At 65.0% G+C, this 21,035-nt stretch overlaps 2 protein-coding genes across 4 annotated transcripts; one reads left to right on the top strand and one right to left on the bottom strand.

Annotated features, from left to right (window-relative positions):
- Positions 1-2,972: 2,972 nt before the first annotated feature.
- On the top strand, positions 2,973-8,182 carry GPR37L1 (G protein-coupled receptor 37 like 1). 2 transcript variants are annotated; one of them, XM_041761973.1, is made up of 3 exons: positions 2,973-4,011; positions 6,767-7,565; positions 7,636-8,182. In XM_041761973.1, exons 1-3 carry the CDS (start codon positions 3,055-3,057, stop codon positions 7,692-7,694), a joined length of 1,815 nt encoding a protein of 604 aa, XP_041617907.1. In that variant the 5' UTR covers positions 2,973-3,054; the 3' UTR covers positions 7,695-8,182. The 2 variants fall into 2 exon arrangements, with proteins under 2 accessions (XP_041617907.1, XP_041617996.1); XM_041762062.1 differs by having other exon boundaries at positions 2,975-4,011; positions 6,767-8,182.
- A 3,538-nt stretch (positions 8,183-11,720) lies between these two features.
- Positions 11,721-20,254, bottom strand: ARL8A (ADP ribosylation factor like GTPase 8A). 2 transcript variants are annotated; one of them, XM_041766837.1, is made up of 7 exons: positions 19,968-20,254; positions 15,020-15,100; positions 14,719-14,792; positions 13,874-13,967; positions 13,635-13,702; positions 13,357-13,450; positions 11,721-12,803 (listed from the first exon to the last, which is right to left on the bottom strand). In XM_041766837.1, the coding sequence occupies exons 1-7, from the start codon at positions 20,088-20,090 to the stop codon at positions 12,576-12,578; spliced, it is 762 nt and encodes a 253-aa protein (XP_041622771.1). In that variant the 5' UTR covers positions 20,091-20,254; the 3' UTR covers positions 11,721-12,575. The 2 variants fall into 2 exon arrangements, with proteins under 2 accessions (XP_041622771.1, XP_041622782.1); XM_041766848.1 differs by having other exon boundaries at positions 12,611-12,803; positions 13,357-13,427; positions 19,968-20,251.
- Positions 20,255-21,035: the final 781 nt, after the last annotated feature.

A 21,035-nucleotide genomic window follows, 5' to 3' on the forward strand; every position in this document is an offset into this window, starting at 1 on the left:
TTTCCCGGGTGGCCCTGCGCAGCGCCCGCGGTGCTGGGACAGCCCCAGGCTCCGTCCTACGCTGTCCCCTCGCTCTCCTCTCCGGCAGCAGCGGGAAATTCCCAGGGAGAAGGACGGGGAATTCCTGGGATCAGGGACACACATTCCCCAGAAAGCCTCTGCCTCCTGCTTGGTGTCAGGACAGACGTGCTTGCCGCCTCCACCCCAGCACAGGGGTGGGGGAGTGGATGGGGGGGGTCGTGTTGGGGGCCCACAGGAAGGGCAGGATGGAGCAGTGGGAGGGGACAAGACCGTCCACTATCAGTACCCCACAGACTACACACAAGCCTGGACCCCCAGCTGCCGTCTAGGACACGGGGATGGGGGGATGGGAGAGTGGGGCCGGCAGGATGGGGGGATGGGGGACGGGGGCCTGGAGGATGGGGGATGGGGGACAGGGGTACAGGGGGCATGGGGGGACTGGAAGATGGGGGGCGGAGGGGGGAGGGGGAATGGGGTGACAGGGGCATGGGGGGGCTGGGGGCCGGGTGACGGGGTGGGGGGTGGGGGATGGGGGCAGGGCTGAGGCAGGCGGGGTGGGCAGGGCAGGTGGGAGAGGCCGGCCTCCCTCCCATCACTGAGCCTCTGGTTCCCCCTAGTGGCCCCGGACGCTCCGAGGGCCCACGCCCCAGGCCGCAGCAGAGGGGACGCTCCTCCAGGGGTTCCCTGAGCCGGGCTCCGCGCCAGGCCCCTCCTCCCCGAGAGTAGGAAGGAGCAGGGGGCTGACATTCGGCTCATCACAAGCCGGCCCATGGCCAAGGGCTACCCCGTGTGGACACACGTCTGGTGGTGGGGCCCCGGGCATCACCCCCGGGCCTTGACGTCCCTGAAAAGTAAGAGGGCTGGTGTAGGTCATCCTTGGGTGTCCTCCCGGGTGAGAGCTCCGTGGGGCTACACAAAGGAGGCGTCAGGAGTTCACCCCCGGGTCCCAGCTGGTGGTGAGGAGCTGTGTGCCCCGCACGGGCTGCTTCCCCCTCAGGAACCCAGGACGCTCATGTGTGCATGAAGCACCCCGCTTACACCCGCTTACACCCACTTACACCCCGTGTTTCCATGGGCCGGCACCTGGCGCGCCCAGGGGTACGGGTGGTGACTCCCTACCACAGCGGCCACCCCACCGGGCGGGAGGTCGTTTCCACGACAGCGGCCTCAGTGCCAGGGGCGTGCGGAAGGACCGGACTCCCGGGGGCAGGTCCCGGGCCAGCTGTCCAGTAGGATTAAGAAAGCACAGTTCCAAGGGGAGCTCCTCCCGCCCCCGTCCCCCCTACAGAGGATGTGAGCCTGAGTCCTGGTGCTGCCTCCACTCCGGGGCCCCAGGGGGGCGGGGGGTGCTGGCCACACGGGGACAGTCGAGTCCTTGGCTGGTCCGACTTTCGGGTGGACCTCTGCCTTTTAGCTGTGACACCCTGGAGCCCGGGCAAGGTCGGTCCTGAGCCCCCTGAGCCCCCCGAGCCCCAGGAGGGTGACGGGTAAGAAGCCAGAAAGAGATGCTTGAAAGGCCAACGACCTTCCCTGACCTCGTCCCAGGGCACCTCAGGCTTTTTCTTTCCTCCTCCTCCCCCTCCTCCTCCTTTTTCTTGCCAGTCCTGTCTCTGGGTGGCGGGTGGGGCGATCGATCGGGGAGGGAGGGAAGCTGTCCTGCTCAGGAAATCCTCCAGGACAGACATCTGCCACCACCGTCCCGGGGCCCCGGGGCCTGGTGACCTGCAGCCCCGGCTCCGAGGCGCCCACACAGCAGCCGGCCTCCTCCCGGATTCTAGTGCATTTTCTTCCTGTGCCCTCTTCCTCGGCTGCCTGGGGGCGTGGGGGGTCCGGGGCCTCACCCTGCACCCCCACCCCCCTCGGGGCCCTGACCTGCCTGCACCCCCACCCTCATACCTCCCGCCTTCCGCGTGAGCCGCACATAAATTGCTTCCAGGACTGCGACCCGAACGAGCGAGTCCGGCCCACGCAGTCCCGCGTGCGCAGAGCCCAGGCCCCCACCCTCGTGCACCTTCCCTCTAGCAACCTGCTCAAGTCCCCCGGCCTCCCCTCCCCTCCGCTGCCCTCGGGATAAACGTAATGCACGGGGCCTCCGCCGCCCCCCCCCATCCCCGCACCGGCTCCCGCAGCCCCCGCAGCCCGGCCGCCCTGGCGTGCCTGCTGGCTCTCGGGTGGTCGCCCGGCCACCTCCGAGGCCGCACCCGTGCCGTGTCCTCTGCCTTCCCCGTCGTCTGTCGGGCAAACTCAGGAGCCAGTGAAATGCCCGCTTGTCTGGAGCCCAGATCCCTGCGGGTTCCCTCGGCGACTCGTCCCCGCCTTTCACGGCATCTATCACGCTGAGCCGGAGTGACTTATGTGACGCCCTTTCCTCCTCCGACCGAAGGCCCCTCGCAGGCACAGGCCCTTTACGCTTCTGTCGACTGGAGCACGGCAGGTGCTCGGCGACTATCGCCCGCGGCACATGTCCAGGCATCGCGTCTGGATCCGAATGTGGTTCTCCAGGCTCGACGCCGCCGTCCACGTGGCGAGGAGGCCGGCGGCCTGGTGCCTGTGAGGAGCTCCGGAGGCAGATCCAGGGCCCGGCTCGACCGCGGACCGGCTGCGTGACTGACCTCTGCGAGCCTGAGAAATGGAAATAGTAACATTTGCCCCGTAGAGCGGTCCGTGAGGGTTGACGGGGAGCCAGCGGGTGCTGGATGCAGTGAGTGTCCACTAAGGGACCGTGAGTAAGTCATTGTCTGGTTGGGGTTTTTTTAAGATTTTATTTATTTATTCATGAGGCCCAGAGAGAGAGGCAGAGACACAGGCAGAGGGAGAGGCAGGCTCCACGCAGGGAGCCCGACGCGGGACTCGATCCCAGGACCTCCGGGTCACGCCCTGGGCCCGAGGCAGGCGCTCAGCCCCTGAGCCCCCGGCTGCCTGCGTCGGTCACCCCAGTCGGAGCGGCCGGCGGGGCGTCTCCCAAGGCAGAGTCTGGAGCCCGTGTTTCGGTCTTGGCGCCGCCTCTGCACCCCACGGGCCCCTAGGCCAGCCATGTGCCCTCTGGCTGCCGAGGCCGGGGGCCGGTGGCCTCTGAGGGCCCCGTGGGTCTGGTCCGCTGCTGCCCGAGGAGGAGTGTCCTGGAGGGCGAGATGCGTGAGGACAGCAAAGAGTGCTCTATGCCCAGCAGAGGGCCCTGCCCAGCGCCCGGCCAGCAGGGTGGGAGGGCGCAGCGCGAGTCTACTGGAGCAGGCTGGTGATGCCAGACGCCTGACTGGAGGCGGACCAAGCGGCCAGCTGCCTCCAACCAGTCCGCCCGGCGCCCGGGTCCCTCGCCCTCACCTGCTGTCCGTGGGGCTGCTGCCTCCTGCTCGTCCGGCCATGCAGTGGCCGTGGCCCCTGGCCGTCTCTCTTGCCGTGGTCTTGGCTGCGGGGCCGAGCAGAGTGTGGGGGGGTGCGGCCCCGCACTCGGGCAGGCACGGGGCTGAGGCCCAGGGGCAGCAGAGCCGGCCCAGGAGAGGCACCGAGGACGAGGAGGCCAAGGGGGTGCAGCAGTATGTGCCCGAGGACTGGGCCGAGTACCCCCGGCCCATCCACCCGGCTGGCCTGCAGCCCACCAAGCCCCTGACGGCCACCAGCCCCGACCCAGACAAGGACAGGGGCGCCCCGGGCCGCGGCCCGGAGCCTCGGGGCAATCTGACGGGGACGCCGGGCCAGAGGCTGCAGATCCAGAACCCCCTGTACCCGGTGACCGAGAGCTCGTATGGTGCGTATGCCATCATGCTCCTGGCCCTGGTGGTGTTCGCGGTGGGCATCGTGGGGAACCTGTCGGTCATGTGCATCGTGTGGCACAGCTACTACCTGAAGAGTGCCTGGAACTCCATCCTGGCGAGCCTGGCCCTCTGGGATTTTCTGGTCCTCTTTTTCTGCCTCCCCGTGGTCATCTTCAATGAGATCACCAAGCAGAGGTTGCTGGGCGACGTTTCCTGCCGGGCCGTGCCCTTCATGGAGGTGAGCGTGTGTCCTGCTGGAGGGGGGCTCTGGGGCTGCAGGCACCAGGCTGTCGGGAGTGGGACGCGCGGGCGCGCAGGACCCCGGAGGCCTGGAGCCCTGTCTTGCTTCTCTTCCAGTTTGGGCAAGGAGACCCCTGCTGTATGGGCTCCTGGGAACTGTCGGGTAAACTCAGCGGGTGAGGCGGGGCAGGAAGGTGTGCGGGAGCCGGGGGCCGGCCCCAGCCTGGTCTCCCGCGCGGCAGATCTGTCCACCTCCCTCTTTCCTCTGAGCTGTCCCCTCCCCTGCCTTCACCCCCTTCCATTTTCCTCCTAAGAAATCGCTCTATCCGGGCGGGGTATGTCTCCTTTTTCTCCCTTTGTACCACTGACACTGCCCTGTCCTTCTTTACTTCTTTTTCAAAAAATTGTTTAAAGGATTTATTTATTCATGAGAGACCCAGAGAGAGGCAGAGACACAGGCAGAGGGAGAAGCAGGCTCCCTGCAGGGAGCCCTGGGCGAGACTCGATCCCAGGACCCCGGGGTCATGCCCTGAGCTAACCACTGAGCCACTCGGCCGTCCTGCCCTCCTTACTTCTGAATACCCTGCTTCCCTAAGCGGACTGGGAAAGGAGACCCCAGTGTCCTGCAGCCCTCCGACCCCCAGCCGGTGTCCGCTCCCCATGAATACAAACGTCAGAAGGAAAGTCCCTTCCTTGCCATGATGGGTGTTGCTCTCGGAAACGGTGCTGGAGCCGGGGTGGGGAGTCAGCGTCAGCTCTGTCTCTGACACGCGGGGGTCGCTGGGCAGGTCACAACTCCTGCGCAGGTTGCTTAGCTCCCAACCCTGGGGTAGACCAGATGGCCCTGCTGGCAGGTTTCTTTACCCAATTCTGGAGCGAACCACCCCCCTCTCCTTTGGGAACTTCCACCTTCAGAGGGCACACGAGCGGTGGTGGTTGTGTAGACGGCGTGCGGACGGCCGAATCGGAACATTACAGAGATACCCCGATAGACGCGCACCCCTGCCAGCCCCGGGAAGGCAGGCCACTGCGTCCGTCCGCACAGGGGCACGGCATCAGCCTTTCAGACTTTGGCTATGCTGCGGGGGCGGGGACTAATGAGCACTGGAGTGACCGGCCTCCCCGGGAAGGCTGCCGCTCTAGGGGGGCGGACGGGGTCGGGGCCCTGGGTGGGGAAGGGATTAGGGTCAGGTGTCTATGTCCTGTGCCCAACTCTGTCCCCAGTTCACTGCATATCAGTGAGGACTTCAGGTCTGGACAGACGGAGGCCCAGCAGCTGGTGTGGCCCCTGGTGTCCTCCCCAACCCAGGGAGACCACCCAACGGGCACCCAAAGGTACTCGAACCTGAAAGAAGATCCTACAACTGGGACTAGCCTTGACATCCTCGTTGTCATGGGGGCACAGAGCCCAGCACCCCGTGAGAGGTAGGACGCAAGGAACCGGGCTTGGCCCCTCACCAGCTCAGGGACGCAGGTGACTTACCTAACCTGTCTACACCCCAAGTTTGCCCTCTGTCAGTTGGGGATAATAGAAATAATAAAAGTATCTCCACAGATTCTCGCAGGGTTCAGTGAGTAATATGAACAAAGTCCTTAGAGTCCAACTAACTCAGTAAGTGTAGGGTTTTTGCAGGAAAGGGTCTAAGAACCGAGAGGAGGAGGGCAGATGGACGGGAACCCTGCACGCGGCTGGCGGGCCCTGAAGCCTGGCCCTGCCTGACCATGGGTCTCGACACACCTAACACCTCGGCGGTGGCCGACACAGCCCAGGCCGCCCGCCCCACACCTCCTAGAGGTGGACATGCCCGGGAGCTGATCGAGGCCCACGCGAGGCTGCGTGGTGGGGTAGGAGGTGACACACCCCCGCCTGGAGCCCCTCTGCAGGGAGGGTCTGGGGCGGCCCCCAGGAGGGAGCAGCAGAAGGCAGCTTGGAATTCGGTTTTTTGTTGTTTTCGGTTTTGTCCGAGCCCAAAGGCTGCCCCTCCGCCGGCCTGGGCTCCCCCGCCAAGGGGGGGGGTTCTCACAAAGATCCCTTGGTGGCAGTGCTAATGAGCCAGGGATTGTGCCCCCGCCAGAAGAGGGAAGCGTTTGGACAGAGGGGGGATCTGAGCACAATCCCTGAGTGTGGTCGCCGTCGCCCAGCGGCGTGGGAGGGTTCGCCCCTTCCTCTCCTCTCCTCTCCTCCCGCGGCCCTGGCTTCTTCCCCTCGGCTCCCAGGGGGTCTTCCTGTGTGCTGGGGCTGCTTCCCCACGCAGCCAGGCCCCGGGGGCTTTTCTGGACAGGACGGGGAGACTGAGTGTGCGAGAGCGAGTGTGGGCGTGAGCCACGTTTGGAAACCGTTCACCCTGATGCACATAATGGGACGTTGCGGGGAAGGGACTACGAGGGCCGGAACCTCCAGGTGCTTGTCTCGGTTCCTCAGTAGGGCGGAGTTTCCAAAGTCTCAGCGAGCGCTCAGGCCTGCGGGGCCCAGGCCATTCGCTCCCTGGCCCAAAGGCAGAGAAGGGGGGTGCACGGGGTCGGGCCGGCCTGAGCGTGGCCCCCGTCGCTGCCACTGGCTGGGTCACTTGTCCCGCCCGAGCGGCTTCTTCACCTGGCTGCAGGGGTGCGCAGGGCCTGACGCCGGGAGATGCTCACTGTCGGGCCTGTCCTTTCCGCCCTTGGCACTCAGGGCCCCGTCTCGGCCGGAACCGGGCCGCCTCCTGGCCCCCGGTTTGACCGCGCGCCCCTCTCCCCCACGCCTCTGCCCGCAGGTCTCCTCTCTGGGGGTCACCACCTTCAGCCTCTGCGCCCTGGGCATTGACCGCTTCCACGTGGCCACCAGCACCCTGCCCAAGGCGCGGCCCATCGAGCGCTGCCAATCCATCCTGGCCAAGCTGGCCGTCATCTGGGTGGGCTCCATGATCCTGGCAGTGCCCGAGCTCCTGCTGTGGCAGCTGTGGCAGGAGCCGGCCCCCGGGGGCACCGCGGACTCCTGTGTCATGAAACCCTCGGCCAGCCTGCCCGAGTCCCTGTACTCGCTGGTGATGACCTACCAGAACGCCCGCATGTGGTGGTACTTCGGCTGCTACTTCTGCCTGCCCATCCTCTTCACCGTCACCTGCCAGCTGGTGACGTGGCGGGTGCGGGGCCCGCCGGGCCGGAAGGCCGAGTGCCGGCCGGGCAAGCACGAGCAGTGCGAGAGCCAGCTCAACGGCACGGTGGTGGGCCTGACGGTGGTCTACGCCCTGTGCACGCTCCCCGAGAACGTCTGCAACATCGTGGTGGCCTACCTCTCCACGGAGCTCACGCGCCAGACCCTGGGCCTCCTGGGCCTCGTCAACCAGTTCTCCACCTTCGTCAAGGGAGCCGTCACGCCCGTGCTGCTCCTGTGCATCTGCAGGCCGCTGGGCCGGGCCTTCCTGGGCTGCTGCTGCTGCTGCTGCGGGGCGTGCGGCGGCCCCGACGCCCCGGCCGGCGGCTCGGACAGCAAGCCCAAGACCGAGATGCCCTCCTCCATCTACTTCCACAAGCCCAGGGAGTCGCCCCCGCTCCTGCCCCTGGGCACGCCTTGCTGAGGCCGGGCTGCAGGCTGGGGAGGCTGGGGAGCGGGGCGGGGGGTGAGCGTGGAGGGCCGCCCCAGCCTGGGCCCGGTGTTTCTGTCCCCATAGGTCTTGCTTCTCTGCCCGTCTTGCTGTCTAGGGTGGACTTGCTTCCTCTCGTTGGGGTTCGGGTGCAGGCCTGTCAACGCCCCCTCCCCCGTCGCTCGCGGGGCCTTCCTGCCCTGTGCTCTCAACGGGTGGGTGGTGATGCTTCCGGGTCCCCAGAACTGCCTAGAAAGCCCCAGTCCCCCCGGCTGGGAGCCAGAGCTTCGCCTGTCTGTCTTGGAACGCGCTGCCCTTTAGCTGGGCCCTCTCTACGTGTCGGCTCCTGACACTCATCCGTCCTAGACTAGGGGCCCTTGGGGGCCAGCCCTGCCTGGCTCTTCTCCGGACCAGGTCTGCCCTGGGCCCGGACCCCTCCTCCTCCTCCTCCTCCTCCTCCTCCTGGCACCTGCTCTTCTCCCAGAGGATTGCTCTCTCCTTCCTCTTCCTCCTCGGACGCATCCTGGGCTGCCCGGTCCCCACCTCCCTTGGTAGGCCCCGCGCCCCGTAGAAGGCCCGTCAAAAACAATAAAGTAGGTAGCAGCACCCCTGTGCCCACTGGAGTTTCTTGCCACGTCCTGCCAGCCCAGACACACCCGGCCCTCCCCAGGATGGGTGGCGCCCCGGGGCTTCATGCTGGCCACCCGCGCCCCTCCCCGCCGCGGCTGGCATCCTGGGCAGACCCCCGGCCCCTTGGCTTTCGCGGGCTCGGGACGCAGAGCACTAAGCCTCCCTCCTGGCCCGACCCGAGCGCCCTTGGGAAGCCGAGAGCTGCAAACTCGTCTCCCCTGGAGCCCCCACCGTGCTCCCCTCTCACAAAGCCCCCATTCTGGAGGAGCCAGCGGCCTGCCCTCCGTGAGCCCGGGGGGCTTCCAGCCTCTGACTCTGAGAGCTGCTCTTGTTCAGCTTCTAGAACAGACTGTTTTGCCCGTAGCCGGCCCAGCTGGCTGGTCCCTGTCTGCCCCCACCACACCCCTTCCTGGCAGCCAGAGCTCCGTCCTGCGCCCCCAGAGACCCTTCGGCCCCTCCTGCTGGCCCTGCCCGGGTGTCCCACTTCCGCCGGGTCCCCCCGGCGCCCTTCCAAAGGCTCCCTCACCCTGCTTGGACCCAGAGAAGCTGGCACAAGGTCAAGCACAAGGGACACCTTGGCCCCGGCCACAAATCACCCCCTGCTTCCCTCAGAACTGCCCCCACCGCCTTCAAGGGCAGCCCTGGGTGTCCCCGGCCACGTCTGCCTGCCGGATCCACCTGGCACATGAGCACAGGGCCTCGGCAGGGTCCCAGGGGCTCGGGAGGACGAGGGACAGCGGTCGCTGAGAGCCCCGGGCTCCTTTTTCCTTGTCCACCCCACCCACACCCCTTGGCCTCAGCCCGGCCCGGCCCCAAGCCTCCTTCCCCCCTCTCTAGGGCATCTTAATGGCCTTGTTCTCCCTTCCTGGCACCCACCCCCAGGACGGGTGACGCCAAGAGAGAGGGAGGCCGTTGCTAAGTGATGAGGCTGCCATGCGCACAGTCTTTGTGCTGGGGAATGACACCCACCCGTCTCTCCGCAGACCTGTTGCCACAGTGACCAAGGCCCTCAGCTTTGTCTGTAGAAACTTAAGATGGGTGGGTGGGGGCCGGGCTGGAGAGGGGGCCAAAGGGAGGCTGGGTGCTCCGAGGCTACTGGGGCCGTTCCCTCCGCATCCCCCCACTCCCCCTCCGCCCCTGCTACCCTCCCCCCCCCCCCAGTCCTAGACGCACCAGTGGCTTCCTCCGGGCTATAGGGAGGGGGCCGGGGGTGAACCGAGGTGAAGGCTGAGGGCAGGGGAGGGGGGCGCCTCGGCATCCTGTTTGGGACGCCTTTTCCACAGAGGGCGCCCACCCCCACAGCCCTGCCTCCCGGTCCAGCTCCAGGGCCCTGCCACCACCACTGCCTCCCATGCCTGCCAACGTGAAGGGCTTGCAAGATTAGTCAGCAGGCCAGCAGGCCTTGGGAAAGAGCCACCGTCCCTCCAGCCTGGGCCAGCTGGGGGAACAATGTGGCATTTGTTGCTTAGGGGTCCCAGGCCTGGGCTGGGAGGGCAGGTTGGTGCAGTGGTGGGCGGCGGATTCGAGCTGGGATGCTCAGAGGCAGCACGGGCATTCTCCCTCCCTGGGGCGCACTCTGCACCAGCCCTCAGACCCTGACGCCGGGGGAGGGTGACCACCGGGCCTCCCACAGCAGCTGGGCGCCCAGAGCCCAGAGAACCACCTCCCGCCAGTCAGACTGGACGCAGTTGCCGAGCCTCTTGGTTTCCTCATCTGTAGAATGGGAATAAGCCCTCCCTCGGAGTCATTAAATGGGACAAGATATATACGGCATCTGGCGTGACGCCTGGCACCTTTTCTTCCTTGCTCCCTCTTGGGAAATGAATTCTCTAGTACCAACGGGTGGGCTTGGCCGGGGGACTCTCCAGGCTCACCTGGGTTTCAGCACTTCAGAGGGTCCCTGGCACGGGCATTCACACGTACACGCACTCTGTTCCTTGTCCAAGTTTCACAAGTTCTTTAGGCAGTTAGACACCTGCTGTGTGCAGGCCCTAGGAGGAGGATGCCTGCTTGCTGCTCACCAGCTCAGCCCGTCACGTCTCAGGTGTCACCCTCACAGGGGACGCAGGATGGGGAAAGGCAGGTCAGCCCCGACACCTGCCCGGTCCTGGTCCCACTCCCCCTGTGAGGGACAGGCCTGTCTCGGCCTCTCAGGCCAGGGGCGAACCGCTGCCACGTCTGCACCCAGGAGAGCACGGGGGCAGCCGGGTCCCAGCTGCCACCTCCTTAACCAGGGGGCACGTTTCCTATCCCTTAGAACTGGAAGATACCCTAAAATCATTTTGCTCCATTTGCCAACTTCCATCCACGTTCTTTCCTCAAACTCCCCTGTCGGTGGGGAACCACGTCGCCCGGCAAGTCATTTCCCACCAGAAAGTATCTGCAGGAGGGAGCCCTGGACACGGAGGGAGGGAGGGCTGGGGAGGCTCAGAGCCCTGAGCCCTGGGGTCCCCGCTCCCAGATCCCAGCGGACCGCGGCTCCTTCTCCCTGCAGACGCAGGAGCAGAGAGCCTGGAGCGGCGCAGGGCGGGCTCCACTTTCCAGGTGCTGGGGGGCAGGGTGGGGGCTGGAGGGCGGGGCCTGAGCCCGGGAGGCGGGGCCTGGAGGGGCGGAGCCTGGGCCACGAGGGGCGTGGCCAGGGAGCCTGGAGGGGCGGGGCCTGGAAGCCTGAAGGGGCGGGGCCGGGGCACCCGGAGGGGCGGGGCCGGGACCCTGGAGGGGCGGGGCCGGGGAGCCCGGAGGAGCCAGGCCCGAAGGGGCGTGGCCGGGGACCTGAGGGGGCGGGGCCGGGGAGCCTGGAGGGGCGGGGCCGGGGAGCCCGGAGGAGCCAGGCCCGAAGGGGCGTGGCCGGGGACCTGAGGGGGCGGGGCCGGGGAGCCTGGAGGGGCGGGGCCTGGAAGCCTGAAGGGGCGGGGCCGGGGCACCCGGAGGGGCGGGGCCGCGACCCTGGAGGGGCGGGGCCGGGGAGCCCCGGCTTCCCGCAGATCTGGGTCAAGGCGGCCCTGGATTTGGGTGATCCGGCCCCGAGGCTTTGAGGCAGCGGCCGCGGGGGGGCGGCTCCCGAGGCTGGGGTCACGTGGGAGGGGACGGGGACTGGGCCGAGGACTAAGGAGCAGCCTGTCCCGGGAGGCCGGCGGCACCGACCCGGCAGGGAGGCGGGGCCGCCCTCAGCAGCGCCCCTGGGGGACGCGGGGGGCTGGGGGCGCGCGGGGCGGGGCTCGGGCTGCGGCCCCACCCTGGCTGCGGGGGGGGTGCTCTGCTCCCGCACCCCGAGCCCACGGGCTTCCTCGGCCCGGCAGCTGCAAGCCCAGGGCTGGAGCTCGCGGCGTGTGCATGCACGTGTGCAGGCAGGGCCGCGGGGGGGGGGGGCTCGCGTGCGGAGGCCGCTCTGTGGGTGCCATTGTGTGCCCGTGTGGGCGCCTCCCTCCCTCTCCGGGGCGGTCTGTGCCCGGGGCGCCGCCCGCCAGCCATTCCGCGGCCTCCACGCACGAATAACCAGGCCCCGACACCCCCCCAACACAAAACTGGTCATTTATTCTTGTTGTTAGGAGGCAAAAAAATGTACAGTTACAAGAATCATTTTCCAAACAGAGGTTGAATATGAGCTAAAAGTGTAAAAAAAGGAAGAGGAACATCACTTTACAAATCATTAAATTAAACAAATAATAAACAAACAAAACAAAACCCAAAGAACCAACCCCCCATGCTGAGTTCTCTCCTTGTGCAACTCTGCAAAACGACAACAGAAAATGAGGTGGCCCATGGAGTTGGGGGCCCTGGGAACGGGGCAGGAGCCGGGAGCCGGCAGGAGGGGCCGCCGGGGCAGCGAGGAGGCTCCTGCCCCTGCGGCCCGGTGGTCTGTGGCACTGGGTGGTGCCCGCTGGCCCCCACTGAGACTGGGGGCGGAGAGGGGCGCCTCTGGAGGCTCCCTGTCAGCCTGTGATATTCAAGCGCTGCAGGGACAGGCCAGACTGGCAAGGGAAACAAATAGGACCTGGGGACGGCCACCGGTGCCCAGCTGGTACCTGCCCCAGGTGTCAGCCTTCACTTCCCTAATCTCCACCTGCCCCCAGGCCAGCCCTGCAGCTCTTTCCTTCTTTCCAGACCGTCCCCCTCCCAGATCCTGACGGACCCCTGCAGCATCAAATGCTTGATTTTAGTCTTTGCTTAAATTAAAAAATTAAAAGATATATACATATATACACTGTACACACAGGACAAGAACAGAAGAGTGTTGAAAAGGGCAGCGTGGGGGGGCACTGCGGGGAGGAGGGCAGGGGTTGTGGGGCCGGTCGTTAGGAGGATGGAAGCAGGGCGGGTAAAGGGCGGAGGGCAAGAGGTTAGGGGATCAGAAGGGGAGCAGTTTATTTTACAATAAAATCAGGAGTTGAAACCTCAGCAGAACAGGACTCTGGGATCCCCAGAGGACCCCTCCCCACATTGAGCGAGGAGGGGCGGGCTTAGGGGGGACGGCGGGGTGGGCGGGGAGCTCGGCTTCGGGTTTGGATGACAGCAGGTCCCTGGTCCGAGGGGGAAGGCCCGCAGTCTCAGCTTCTCCGTGACTTTGAGTGTTGAATAAGCCACTGTAGGGTGATGTCTGGGCGGGGAGCAAGAGAAGTTTATAGGCCTTCCCGCGGCGCGGCGGGCCGGCTGAGGAGGTGCAAGGCACACCCAGGGCAGTGGTGGGGGCCCAGGGCCTCCAAACCATGGCTGGGGATCAACTTTAAGGTCACCCACCCAGAGCCAAAGCATGGCAGGGGTATCCGGGTGCCGGGAAGGGGAGCCGCCATGGACCGCCCCGCCCCAAGGGGCCTGGGCATCACCTCATCCAACCCTGGGGCCTGGGCACCACCTCATCCAACCCCGTGACATTACAGAGGGTGAAGTGAGGCCCACGGAAGGGGGCGATTTGCCTAAGAACACAAAAGCCAGGAGTGGGGGGAGCTGGGGAGGGCGGGGCTGACGCTCAGAATCTGAGCCCCCCGGGACCTGTCCTCCAGAGCTAGGGGCTCTGGGCGTCAAGGCCCCCCGCGCAGTGGAAACCCTCGAGAGCCCTGCACCAGCACACCCAGAAGCGCCTCCATGCCACCCCCCCACCCCCGGCCCTGGCTGTCCCAGAATGCCAGCAGCTCCCCCATACCCACGCGCACCAATGTTGTCCTTTTCTTTGCAGGAGATGGAGTAGCAGCAGATCTCTCGGTCCTGGATGGCGGAAAGATTCCTGGGGGGGGACCAGAGGAGAGCCTGCTGAGGCTAGGACTGCCCAGGGCGCCTGGGGCTGGGGCTGGAGTCCGTCCCCTCTGCCCCCACCCCCACCCCCGGGGCAGGGTGGGCTCTGCTGCCGCCGGGTGGCCACACGGAGAGCAGCAGCGGGCGCCTCCGCACCGCCTGGGAAATCCGGAGGCCGAAGCCCAGGGTAACCACTCACATTTTCTCAATCAGCTCCTTCTCGTCCAGCGCTCCCGGGAGGTCTCGCTTGTTACCCAGGACTAAGACCTACAGAGGAGGGACGGCGAGGACTTGGTCCAGGGCGGCCGGGCCAGGCTATCTGCTTCCCCGTGTGTCCCCCCTCCACCCCGAGGGCGCCTGGCCTTCCCCTGCTTCCTGCCCTGCCCCCAGTGGCTGCCCAGCGGGCTCCTTCCCCTCCCGCTCCTTAGGGCTGCTGACCGGGATGCCCTGCAGCTGGGGTTTGTCCAGTAGGTTGTGCAACTCGTTCTTGGAGGCCTCAATCTTCTCCTGGTCAGCGGCATCCACCATGTACCTGGGGGACAGACGGCAGGATGGGGCAGGCATGTTGACACTCAGGGCTGAGAGGTAGGAAGAGGAGGAGCTGTGCTTGCAGGGGAAAACATCTTGTTCCGGCTTGGTCACCTCTGCATCTGTGGGCCACCTGGGCCTCCTCCATGGCCTGCCATTACCCTGTCATCCAGTCCCCTCTGGAAAAGCTGTCACACGGGGTGTGTGTGTGTGTGTGTGTGTGTGTGTGTTGGCCCTTTCAGATTAGGTGTAAATCCCTCCCAGTGACCCTCTTAGGTCTGCATGGGAAGACTGGCCATGGTTGAATGAAAAAAGCAAAGGAATCCCCAGATTTTCTTGCAGCGAGATACTTCTAAAAAACAGTGAAAATGAAACAATCTTTTGTTGGGCATGTATATACGTACATCTACGTACAGATAAGATACAATTATTTTTAAAAAGCAGGGGAATGAATGATTTAAATCGCGAAACTCAGGACGGTGGTAACTCTAGGTTGGGGGAGGCAGGAAGACACAGGTGCCTTCTCCGGTTGACACTCTGGCCCTCAGATTGGCCGGGAGGTGCTCCGAGTGCTTCGCAGGTGAGAAACATGCGGCTGGCGAAGTAAAGGCAGGCCCCGCGCGAACTGGACGGTGTATCATGGACCGAGGGCTGTGACTCATCCGGTTCTGCCCCATGGTCCCCGCAGGCAGGGAGGCCGGGTGGCAGGGGAGGCTGAGCCCCGCGCCCCCCTCCCCACCTGGCCCTGCACTTACACGATGGCGCTCACTCCTCGGCAGTAGCGCTCCCACATGCTGCGGAATCGGGGCTGTCCCCCGATGTCCCAGAGCTGAGTGAGAGAGAGGGTGGCATGTCTCAGCAGCAGCCCGGCAGCCTGACCCAACCGGCTCCCGTCCCTCCTGTCCCTACAGCCCTGGGCCTGCCTCAGGCGTCTTGCGGCCTTTCCCCAACTCTCCCAGCCTCTCCTCCCCGGGTCTCAGACGCCCTCCCAGCTCCCCCGGGCTGCCCCGCCCCAACACGCACACAGGTGCTCTTCTTCGCCTTCCTGCCGCTCACCTTGATGGTCACGTTCCCTTTGGTGATTTTGCGCATGTTGAAACCCACAGTGGGGATCATGTCCTCATTGAACTGTCCTGACTGCAAGGAAGAGTCAGAATTGGAAGGGGGGGTACGGATCGGCGGAACCCAGACGCGCCATCCCCGGCAGCCACAGCCACGAGGCCGCGAGGATAAAGCAGAGGCCAGGCCAGAGCCTCGCGGGCCCCGTGTGCAAGGGGCACGGGGCCATCTCCCGAGTGTCCCCTGCTTCCCGGCAGGACGGCCGTAAGCATCTCAGGAGCCCACCCCACGCCACAGCCCCCCCACCAACACGAGGCGCCTCGCCTCCAGGCACCCTCAGTCTCAGCCTACACCGAGAACAAGTTCTTCCTGAGGTCTCACCAACCTCTCTGTGTTGGAACAGAAGCCCCTTTGCTGTACTGAGTCTCCAGCGGAGCAGAGGAACAATGAGCTCCCAGCAAAAGAATTTCAAACAGGTCACGGTAAAACAGTGGGGGGACCACAAGGGAAGCGGGCATACGGATCTTCAAACTAGCAGCCAACAGTGGGAGGGAAGATGAACAGGGCCCCCCAAAATGCAGTGCACACCCAGCAATTTCTGGACCGTCTACGGTTCTGGTGTATTTGCACCACCCCCGATCTGTTAGGGGGGGTGAGCCGCACTCTACATCCCCTGTTGCCTCCTGCGTCCCCGCGAGACTGCGCGCTTCCTGGGGCGGCGAACCCTGCCCCCCCCCCCCCCCCGTTAACACTAGCACGTGTCTGCTGGATAATTAGGAGTCGACTGTAATTCCAGACCCCACAACCCAGTTTTTGAATTCTAACGATGTTCATTTCTCCCCTTCTACATTGTCTCCAAGATGTCTAGATTGCTCGAAACCAGCCCCAGGCCTGAGGTAAGGCCAAAAAACTCCCTCCAAGGTCACCTCCGCGTTCACAGGTAGGACACTTGTGTTTACCACCCGCCTCCCCCAGATGCAGGAGACGGGGCTTCCGTAGCCTGGAATCTCAGGGTGACAGCCGTGTCTCTGAACCACGCCATTGTCTGCTGCTAGCTGGTAGCAATAATCTGCCTCAAGTCACGTAAGGAAGTCAGAGGCTCGGACCATCAGCCAGGATGGAGGAGGCATGAGCTCTTACTCAGAGCCTGCAGGCCCGAGTGAAGACTCCCGGGGTCCCGTCTGAATGAGAGTGATTGGTTCCCTTTCACCTGCAGGAATCGCCCAGGCTCATGCTACAAGGCCTGGGAGGTGAGGACTGAGTCCCCATGACGGATGCTCACGGCAAGGTGCAGGGAGCAGGTCCCTAACCTGCAGGCCACACAGACGGACTTCGGAGAGTCCCTGAACCCCCTGAAACTGCACCTGACCTACATGTGCAAAATTTCGGTTTGTAGGGACACCTCTCTGGGGAAAGGGTCTCTAATGTGTGTTTTGTTTTAGAGAGAGAGTAAGTGGGGGTGGGGAACAGAGGGGGAGAGCATCTGAAGCAGGCTCCACACCCGCCGTAGAGCCCCACGAGGGGCTCAATGTCACGACCCTGAGACCCTGACCTGAGCTGAAACCAGGAATCGGAGTCGGGTGCTTAATCGACTGAGTCACCCAAGCACACCGAGGGCCTCTAGTTTTCATCAGATATCAAAAGGGTCCAAGAGCCCTAATAGTTAATCACCGAGAGAAAGGAGTGCCCTGGAGGAGGACGGCTTCCCGCTAAATATGGAGACCCTAACCACTCGCCCTCTAAGTCCCAGACCCCAGCAGGGTGCCAGGGTGGGGGTGGGGGTGCCTGCTGGACCAAAGTCCACTCCTCCCCCATCTGGGCTTATGGAGAACGTAAGGGTCTGAAGAAGAAAGCCCATTTTTTGTTAATCACTCATCGTGATGCAGCTCGGACAAGACACTTCAACATCTCTGGGCCTCGAGGTTCCCTTCTGCAAAATGGGGAGAAGGGTTTTTGTTTCCTAGAGACTGGAAAACAGGCTCACAAAGTGCTTGGAAATGGTCTGGATATACATGAGGAGCCATCTGGCGTCTCTGGCAACTAGAAGACCCACAGGCTCCCATATAAATGAGAAGCCCAGCCTGGCCGCATGTGATCCTGGGCTAGGAGGCCCTTCAGGGAACAGGCTCCCTGGCACCCATATTTCCAGTTCAGCTGTGAACCTAAGCTAAGTTGGAACCAAGTTATGACTTCATTTCCCTGATCTCACAAGCTGTTCGTTTAAGGTTGGAAGTGACCCCAAAGTCACCTGGTCTAACCTCTGGTCCCAGACTTGAATACCCTGTGGCTCATTCCCTCTTAGGTGGGCTCCAATTCTCCAAGGGAATTCTTTATAATGAGTCAAAAATCCATCTTCCTATAACTGCCATCCCTTGCTCCAAAGGCTTGGGAACCCCAAGAGTAGTTCTTCCACAGGACAGTCTTTTACATATTTAAATGGCTTGAGATCTTTGAAAATGGCTCGCTCGTCCCTCAGGCAAATCATCTCCTACCTTCTACATGACAGCTTTTCCAGAAGAACTCCAAACCTAAGCTTTAAGTTCTTGGAAGCGGTGAGAAGTCTCTGCATAATTTTTTTTTTCTCCAGTTCACATTAGCCTGCTGAGTGGCTAAGACACATAAACTCAATTTTATTTACAGTCGGGCCTCATATAGCGAGTAGAAAAAGCCAAATGGGAAAAAAGCTGAGGCAAACAGATGCCAAATGAACAGGAAAGGTGATTCAGAGTCAGTAGTGGGCATGGGAACAGAGCCCAGGGGTTCCGATTCTTCATTTCCTTCTGAAAGACGCTCTGCTGTGGTTATACAGCAGGTGGGCAGAAACGCGAGTGCTGGAACCCGGGAGGATCTGAGAACGCCAGTTCCCCTGATGCTAGAACTCCCACTGAAGTCTCCACGAGGGGTGGTTTTTCTTTAAAGGGAAATTTTGCTTGCACTTTTTAGGATGTGAGAGCCAAAGTGGCAAATTTAATTTCAAAAAAGGGAATGCATGGGCTAGGCTGTCTCTGTACATCCTGGAAACTCTGACCCTGGCAGTGTCATTTGTGACTCTTGAGTTCTGTTCCTGTTCTGGACATGATGCAGGTCTAGAGGAGGCCCTCCTGGCCAGGGAGTGGAACCCACCCGGGGACCTGTGGATCTCCGCCCAGGAGCATGGCATTCATAAATGCCCCGTGAGAGAAGCTTCCCTGGGGCCTGGAGGTGACACCTAGGCTGAGCCATCAGAGCAGCAGCAACTTGTTCCTCCTCTTGGCCTTACCCTGGAGACATGTCCCAGGTCAAAATGCCTAGAAGCCGAGCCACCCAGGCCTGCAGGATCAGAGTCCAGGCATTATGCTCCTGCCCAGGGGGCCCAAGGGCTTGAGTCAGTGCCAACTCTAACTAGGGGCCAGACTCCAGGGCCAGAGCCTGGGCAGACGGGAGCTCAGGGGTGCACGCTGCCTAGGAAACCGGCATGCCAAGACCCCCAGCAGGGGCCCGAAGGTCTCACCCTGGCAGATGAGGAGCCAGGAACCATGGGGTGGAGGAAGGGGCAGAGGTCATGTGCAAGGCATGTGTGGAAAAGGGAAGCTGGTGCCTAAACATGTGACCATGGGTCACCCGCAGCTCCAGGCCGGAGCCGAGGTGCGGCCCTCCTGCCTCAGGCAGTGCTCCTCCTGGGATGCTGAGACGCGTCAGGGGGCCCTCTTCTTCCAGGAGGGCCCGGATCGGGTGCAGGGAGGTACCTCGCTGACCCACCACACTTCTTTGCTGACCTGTCTCGCAATGCGCGTTTTTGGGCACTATGTGGCCAACCCGGCCCTCTTGGGGAGCATCCTGGGGTGAGGCGGGACCACCCCGGCCCGCCCCGAGGCCCCCCGTTGTCCCAGGCCCAGTGCGGCCGGGTCTGTAAGGCAGGCCGCAGCCATTGCTGCAGCCTCAGCTCACACTCCCATGGAGCTCGTCTTCCCTTTTTCCGAGACAGATTTTAACTCTTTCCCCACCACTCCCTGGCGGCGAACGGCCGAGAATCGCCCAGGCCGGCCTCGACCCAAGGCCTCAGGGCTCCGGGTCCCCAGGGTGGGCAGCGCCCCTCCAACTCCGGCTGCGGCCCGGGGCTCCCCCGGCGGCAACTTCTGGGCGCGGCGGCCTCTCCAAAGTCCCTTAGGAGGGCGCCCTCCGGACCCCCAGGGCCAGGACGCCAAGGGGTCGCCAGAGGAGCCTCCGCTGATGCCCCGGCCCGGGGCTGCCGCCCCTCCCCCTCCAGCGCCAGGCTTCCTCTTCCGGCAGCGGGTTAGAGCCGCGGGGGCACCAGGGGCGCCGAGGGTTAGGGCCGCGGGGGTCCGAGGGTTGGGGCCGCGGGGGGGGGGGCCGGAGGGTTAGAGCCGCGGGGGGTCCGAGGGTTAGCGCTGCGGGGAGGGCTGAGGGGTTAGGACCGCGGGGGTCCGAGGGGTGAGAGCCCCGGGGGGTCCGAGGGTTAGAGCCTTAGGGGCGCCGAGGGTTAGAGCCCCGGGGGTCCGAGGGTTAGGGGCCGCGGGGGGGGGGGGCTGAGGGGTTAGAGCCGCGGGGGGGGCGGAGGGTTAGAGCCACGGGGGGTCCGAGGGTTAGGGCCGCGGGGGGGCGGAGGGTTAGGGCCGCGGGGGGTCCTAGGGTTAGAGCCGCGGAGGCACCAGGGGCGCCGAGGGTTAGGGCCGCGGGGGTCCGAGGGTTAGGGCCGCGGGGGGGGGGGCTGAGGGGTTAGAGCCGCGGGGTCGCCGAGGGTTAGGGCCGCGGGGGTCCGAGGGTTAGGGCCGCGGGGACACCAGGGTCGCGGAGGATCAGGGCCGCCGGGCGGGGCTGGGCTCGCCCGCCCCCTCCCCCCGCCGGCCGTCCGCACGCGGGGCGGGGAGGCCCGGGCACTTTCGCCCCGTCATGCCCCCCCCGCCCCCCGTGCCCCCCGCCCCCCCGAGCCCCCGCCCCCGCGCACCGCGATCACGTTGACGAAGGTGGTCTTGCCCGAGTACTGCAGCCCGACCAGCGTGAGCTCCATCTCCTCCTTCCAGAACAGGGCCTTGAACCAGTCCAGCAGCTTGTTGAACAAAGCGATCATGGTCGCCGCCGCCGGCCCCGCCCGGTGCCCGCCGCCGCCGCCGCCGCCGCCGCCCCTCGCTGCCCTCGCGCTGCGGCCCGAGCGGCCCCTCCCGGTGCGGCCCGGGTCGGCTCGGAGCGGGCGGAGGCTGGAGCGCGGCGGCCGACGACTCGCTGCCCCGGAGCCGCGCCGATGGGTGTGGCCTCGGCGCCCCCGCCCCGCCCCGCCCCCGCCGCCGCCGCCGCCGCCGCCGCCGCCGCCGCCCCGCGCGCCCCGGGCGCCGCCCCCCGACCCCAGCGGGCGGCCGGGGCGCGGGGTGCAGGGCGCGGGGCGGGGGCTCGGGGCTCGGGGCTCGGCCTGGCCTGCGGGCGCCCGGGGAGACGCGCCACCCCGCGGCCCTGCCTCCCGCCCGCGCCGGCACCGGCCCTGCTGCGGGGGATGCGCCCCGGGGGGGGGGGGGGGGGGGGGGGGAGGGCGCTTCACCCACTTCCCGGGCCTGCACGGAGCCTGATGGAGGCTTTTTGTTCCCAGGTCCCTGCCCCGGAGCAACCTAAGCCGCCGACAGGCCCGTCAATGCTCCGTCTTGTCCTGTGACCCACACGGGCCCTCCGCTGCTGGCCTGGGCAGCCCCCGCCCCACGTGGAACAGCTGCGGGCCGGGCGGGGCCACTGTCATCATCATAATCCGTAGATAAACCCCTGCGGGGGGGGGGGGTTCCAGGGAGGAAGACGGTGCTCGGAAAAGTTGGCCTGTTTCAGTGAAAACCAAAGTTTTCTCCCAAAGGAGAGGCCACGGCAGGAGGCGCAGGGCGGGCCAGGATGCTGCGGCCTCCAGGGGATGCGGCTGCAGGGCCCGCTGAGCCCCCCAGCTGGCCGCTCCCCCCAGGCCCCAGGGCAGTCCCCACCTAGGCCGGGCGCTCCTTAGTATCTGGTTTTTCAGATGTGCTCACGGGTGGGCGTCCCACCC

This window comes from Vulpes lagopus, chromosome 1 (assembly GCF_018345385.1).
Source record: "Vulpes lagopus strain Blue_001 chromosome 1, ASM1834538v1, whole genome shotgun sequence".
Lineage (NCBI taxonomy): Eukaryota > Metazoa > Chordata > Mammalia > Carnivora > Canidae > Vulpes > Vulpes lagopus.

Excerpts from the sequence above, each read along its gene's own strand:
- GPR37L1 (XM_041761973.1), top strand. The coding sequence starts at position 3,055 with ATGTGCCCTCTGGCTGCCGAGGCCGGGGGCCGGTGGCCTCTGAGGGCC. Across the intron at positions 4,012-6,766 it reads GGGCCGTGCCCTTCATGGAG|GTCTCCTCTCTGGGGGTCAC; the intron begins GTGAGCGTGTGT and ends CTCTGCCCGCAG. Across the intron at positions 7,566-7,635 it reads CCTGCCCCTGGGCACGCCTT|CCTGGGCCCGGTGTTTCTGT; the intron begins GCTGAGGCCGGG and ends GGGCCGCCCCAG.
- ARL8A (XM_041766837.1), bottom strand. The coding sequence starts at position 20,090 with ATGATCGCTTTGTTCAACAAGCTGCTGGACTGGTTCAAGGCCCTGTTC. Across the intron at positions 14,793-15,019 it reads AAGGGAACGTGACCATCAAG|CTCTGGGACATCGGGGGACA; the intron begins GTGAGCGGCAGG and ends TCTCTCACTCAG. Across the intron at positions 13,968-14,718 it reads CGAGGAGTGAGCGCCATCGT|GTACATGGTGGATGCCGCTG; the intron begins GTAAGTGCAGGG and ends TCTGTCCCCCAG.